Source organism: Oncorhynchus gorbuscha, linkage group LG06 (assembly GCF_021184085.1).
Source record: "Oncorhynchus gorbuscha isolate QuinsamMale2020 ecotype Even-year linkage group LG06, OgorEven_v1.0, whole genome shotgun sequence".
In the NCBI taxonomy this organism is placed as follows: Eukaryota; Metazoa; Chordata; class Actinopteri; order Salmoniformes; family Salmonidae; genus Oncorhynchus; species Oncorhynchus gorbuscha.
The window spans coordinates 6472535-6478534 of NC_060178.1; the positions used below are offsets into that span (position 1 = coordinate 6472535).

The window sequence follows — 6000 nt, forward strand, 5'->3', positions numbered from 1 at the left end:
AGACAGACAGACAGACAGACAGACAGACAGACAGACAGACAGACAGACAGACAGACAGACAGACAGACAGACAGACAGACAGACAGACAGACAGACAGACAGACAGACAGACAGACAGACAGACAGACAGACAGACAGACAGACAGACAGACAGACAGACAGACAGACAGACAGACAGACAGACAGACAGACAGACAGACAGACAGACAGACAGACAGACAGACAGACAGACAGACAGACAGACAGACAGACAGACAGACAGACAGACAGACAGACAGACAGACAGACAGACAGACAGACAGACAGACAGACATTGTCACTTACTGTTTGTAAAAAAAAAAAATATGATCAAATTTGTATTGATTTTTCACACAAAAAAACAACCAGAACTCTTTCTTCAGTATCATCTGAGATGAATGTCTTTCTCTACTGATGGTTCTCCCACATTCTCACTTCAAGTCCTCATTTCTCATTATTTCTCATCTAATGACTCTCTCTCTTCAGCTGTTACTACCAGTTGGAGCTGCGTCACTGCCAGTCCCTGCCTGCCCAACTCAACCCTGCCAGACTGCTCCCTAGCTGGGTGAGTGGAGGCAGCTCCTCTGTCCTGGATGTTATCAGTCGTCTGGACCAGTACCAGAGGCAGCTGCTGCCGGGCTCCTTCTGTGTTAACCTGGACCTCCACGGCGCCTTATACACCAGGGGGACCCCAGGCCCAGGAAGATGCCCCGAAGCTGGGGAAGGAAGTCCGGCCCTGGCCCCTATAGACCCAGAGGAGGTCGAGGGGATGGGGCTGATGATGAGGAGGCTCAATGAAAACCACAACTCTACTCCAGCCTCACTCTAACATTATAATGTATCCCTAAAGAAAAGGACGAGGGTGGACTGGGCGTGTCCAGAGGGTAAATGAGGGCGTGTCCAGAGGGTGAATGAGGGCGTGTCCAGAGGGTAAATGAGGGTGTGTCCAGAGGGTAATTGAGGGCGTGTCCAGAGGGTAAATGAGGGCGTGTCCAGAGGGTAAATGAGGGCGTGTCCAGAGGGTAAATGAGGGCGTGTCCACAGGGTAAATGAGAGCGTGTCCACAGGGTACACTGAGCCAAACCCACGTTCAGTACCCCGAGCCAAACCCACATTCAGTACCCCGAGCCAAACCCACGTTCAGTACCCCGAGCCAAACCCACGTTCAGTACACTGAGCCAAACCCACGTTCAGTACCCCGAGCCAAACCCACGTTCAGTACCCCGAGCCAAACCCACATTCAGTACACTGAGCCAAACCCACGTTCAGTACACTGAGCCAAACCCACGTTCAGTACACTGAGCCAAACCCACGTTCAGTACACTGAGCCAAACCCACGTTCAGTACACTGAGCCAAACCCACGTTCAGTACACTGAGCCAAACCCACATTCAGTACACTGAGCCAAACCCACATTCAGTACACTGAGCCAAACCCACGTTCAGTACACTGAGCCAAACCCACGTTCAGTACACTGAGCCAAACCCACGTTCAGTACACTGAGCCAAACCCACGTTCAGTACCCCGAGTGCATATATTTAATTGTACGTGACCCCAGTGGGAACCAAAGCCACGATGACACTGGCGTCGCTGACACCACGCGGTTACTATTAGTATCAGTATTACCTTAGAACTACATTGTTGGTCAGAAGGACATTTTCACTGTGAGGTTCTACACCTGTTGTCTTCAAGCACATGTGACAAATACAATTTGATTTGATTTCTCGTCTGAGCCACACTGGATCTCTAGGAGCTGTTGGTAGCTATTAGGGCCCTAGTGGGATGTCTATTAGGATCACAGACTGTCGACGCCTAGGAACCTACAGGGACCTTCGACAACCTGTCACCGATCTGCAGAATCTCGTCTGCAGCACCTTAGAAGGACATGTAACTTATGTTCATTGACTTGTTATCCGTCCTCAGACTCTGATCACAAGTCCAACAGCTCATCGTTACACAGTGCCTCACAGTACTTTGACATTCAGTATCAGTTAAAAGTTTGGACACAACTACTCATTCAAGGGTTTTTCTTTATTTATTTGTACTATTTTCTATATTGTAGAATAATAATGAAGACATTAAAACGATGAAATAACACACAAAATGTGTTAAACAAATCAAATATAGATTTTAAATTTTAGGTTCTTCAAAGTAGCCACCCTTTGCCTCGATGACAGCTTTGCACACTCTTGGCATTCTCTCAACCAGCTTCATGAGGCACCTGGAATGCACATTTCAATTAACAGGTGTCTTTTTATTCATACCTTAAAATGACTCCCTTTTTGTTGTAGTGTTCGTTCTCGTCTCTTTTTAACACCTTCTTAGTGCTTATTACTTCCATCATTCGGATGTCCAGCCCTCAATGGACATCTACTTCTCTTCATTGATTTGACATTATGACATCACCGAGGCCCCTGTTGCTTCACTAGGAGCTAAAAAGGAACGGCTGTGTTCCAAACGGTACACTATTCCCCACATAGTGCGCTACAAAAGAAGTGGACTTAATAGGGTGTCATTTTTTAACAAGACAATTGTAAATCTAAGCGCTGGTTCATTGGGGGGGGGGGGTGTCAGAATGTATTTTTTTTATAGCTATTTTTCACAACTGGAATTATGGGCACAGTAGCTGGCTGTGTTGCGAATTGAATGAACAAGTGTGTTGAGGCTTCGTCCTCACTGGCCAATCAGAACGTGCTCCATGGCTAAATAATGTGGTTGCTTCAAGTTGAGTATTTTACAGTCTCTTATTTGAGTGTTAGTCCGTTATAGCATAGTTTGTTAAATAGCCTTTATTTAGGCCTATCCCATCTTGGCTAAATATGTTGAACATGTTTGCAGTCCACATTGTAAAAAGCCAAATTGCCATATGGCTTCAATATGGAAATACTGTATATTGTTAAACGTAGCATTCACACTGATATTGTCATGTTCGTCGTAATAATTATCGGACCAAGCTGCAGCGCGATATGGTTTACACATATTATTTACTAGAAACGCACAAAAAACAACAAACAAACAAACAAAAACAAAGAAACAAACAAACAAACAACGAGCCGTAACAAAGAGGTGTAACATACACCAACTCAAAACAATATCCCACAAACAGTATTGTGAGGTCATTATGGAGTATTGTGAGGTCATTATGGAGTATTGTGATGTCATTATGGAGTATTGTGATGTCATTATGGGGTATGGTGTGTGGATTGAATAGAACATGATTTATTTGTAGTTTATTATGTTTATTTGTGGAAAGAATGCTACTTAAATATGATCCCCAATTAGAGACCACGATAGCCAGCTGCCTCTAATTGGGAATCATACCAACCACCAACATAGAAACACTAAACTAGAACCCTACATAGAAAATAATAACTAGAAAACCCCCCCAGTCACGCCCTGACCTACTATACCAGAGAAACAAAGGCTCTCTATGGTCAGGGCGTGACAGATATGAGTGCTAGGCTAAAAATGGGCATTCTGTCTGAGCCATGGACATGCCAAACGTTGTCAATAAGATATATTTAAATTAACTTTTTATTCACTTGAAAATAGAGTGAATCATTGAATCAAATTCTAATCAAAACCAAACCACTTGTTTTTAAAAGTCTGTCTAAAAACAGTCAGAGGCAGCATAATTGTTTTTAAAAGTCTGTCTAAAAACTAACAGAGGCAGCATAATTGTTTTTAAAATTCTGTCTAAAAACAGTCAGAGGCAGCATAATTGTTTTTAAAAGTCTGTATAAAAACTAACAGAGGCAGCATAATTGTTTTTAAAAGTCTGTCTAAAAACTAACAGAGGCATCATAATTGTTTTTTAAAGTCTGTCTAAAAACAGTCAAATCAAATTTTATTTGTCACATACACATGGTTAGCAGGTGTTAATGCGAGTGTAGCGAAATGCTTGTGCTTCTAGTTCCGACAATGCAGTGATAACCAACAAGTAATCTAACTAACAATTCCAAAACTACTGTCTTATACACAGTGTAAGGGGATAAAGAATATGTACATAAGGATATATGAATGAGTGATGGTACAGAGCAGCATACAGTAGATGGTATCGAGTACAGTATATACATATGAGATGAGTATGTAAACAAAGTGGCATAGTTAAAGTGGCTAGTGATACATGTATTACATAAGGATGCAGTCGATGATGTAGAGTACAGTATATACATATGAGATGAGTATGTAAACAAAGTGGCATAGTTAAAGTGGCTAGTGATACATGTATTACATAAGGATGCAGTCGATGATATAGAGTACAGTATATACTTACTGATCGCGTTCACACTTTTAGCAGATTGCATTTGATGCGAACTGGACATTCACCATAAAGCCAGGATGGTGAATCATTCTAATGCATCTGGTTTTCCATTTGATTCACGCATGTCCAATGCGGGAGTTGGCTAAAATACTGTAGGTCTGCAAAATACATACAGTTGAAGTCGGAAGTTTACATACACTTATGTTGGAGGCATTAAAACTCGTTTTTCAACCACTCCACAAATGTATTGTTAACAAACTGTAGTTTTGGCAAGTCAGTTAGTACATCTACTTTGTGCATGACACAAGTCATTTTTCCAACAATTGTTTCCAGACAGATTATTTCACTTATAATTCACTGTATCACAATTCCAGTGGGTCAGAAGTTTACAAACAATAAGTTGACTGTGCCTTTAAACAGCTTGGAAAATTCCAGAAAAGTATGTCATTGCTTTAGAAACATCTGATAGGCTAATTTACATCATTTGAGTCAATTGGAGGTGTACCTGTGGATGTATTTCAAGGTCTACCTTCACACTTAGTGCCTCTTTGCTTGACATCATGGGACATCAAAAGAAATCAGCCAAAAACATTGTAGACCTTCACAAGTCTGGTTCATCCTTGGGAGCAATTTCCAAATGCCTGAAGGTACCACGTACATCTGTACAAACAATAGTACGCAAGTATAAACACCATGGGACCACACAGCCGTCATAACGCTCAGGAAGGAGACGCGTTCTGTCTCCTAGAGATGAACGTACTTTGGTGCGAAAAAGTGCAAATCAATACCAGGATGACAGCAAAGGACCTTGTGAAGATGCTGGAGGAAACAGGTACAAAATGATCTATATCCACAGTAAAATGAGTCATATATCCACATAACCTGAAAGGCCGTTCAGCAAGGAAGAAGCTACTGCTCCAAAACCGCCATAAAAAAGCCAAACTACGGTTTGCAACTGCACTTGGGAGCAAAGACTGTACTTTTTTGGAGAAATGTCCTCTGGTCTGATGAAAAGAAAATAGAACTGTTTGGCCATAATGACCGTTATGTTTGGAGGAAAAGGGGAGGCTTGCAAGCCGAAGAACACCATCCCAACCGTGAAGCACAGGGGTGGCAGCAACATGTTGTGGGGGTGCTTTGCTGCAGGAGGGACTGGTGCACTTCACAAAATAGATGGCATCATGAGGAAAGACAATTATGTGGATATTTTGAAGCAACATCTCAAGACATCAGTCAGGAAGTTAAAGCTTGGTCACAAATGGATCTTCCAAATGGACAATGACCCCAAGCATACTTCCAAAGTTGTGGCAAAATGGACAATAATGTCAAGGTATTGGAGTGGCCATCACAAAGACCTGACCTCAATCCTATAGAACATTTGTGGGCAGAACTGAAAAAGCGTGTGCGAGCAAGGAGGCCTACAAACCTGACTCAGTTACACCAGCTCTGTCAGGGGAATGGGCCAAAATTCACCCAACTTATTGTGGGAAGCTTGTGGAAGCTAGTTTGTAAAAGCAATGCAATCAAATACTAATTGAGTGTATGTAAACTTCTGACCCACTGGGAATGTAATGAAAGTAATAAAAGCTGAACAATAAATTATTCTCTCTACTATTATTCTGACATTTCACATTCTTAAAATAAAGTGGTGATCCTAACTGACCTAAGACAGGGCATTTTTACTCGGATTAAATGTCAGGAACTGTGAAAAACTGAGTT

The 6000-nt window shown here is 42.1% G+C and overlaps 1 protein-coding gene across 1 annotated transcript in view; it reads left to right on the forward strand.

The window, feature by feature from the left end:
- The window catches only part of pnpla2 (patatin-like phospholipase domain containing 2), a 32615-nt gene extending 30509 nt beyond the window's left edge, over positions 1-2106 (forward strand). The window contains 1 exon segment of the mRNA XM_046351592.1: positions 505-2106. Within this exon segment, the coding sequence (XP_046207548.1) occupies positions 505-847 (343 nt within the window). The 3' untranslated portion in view covers positions 848-2106.
- Positions 2107-6000: the final 3894 nt, after the last annotated feature.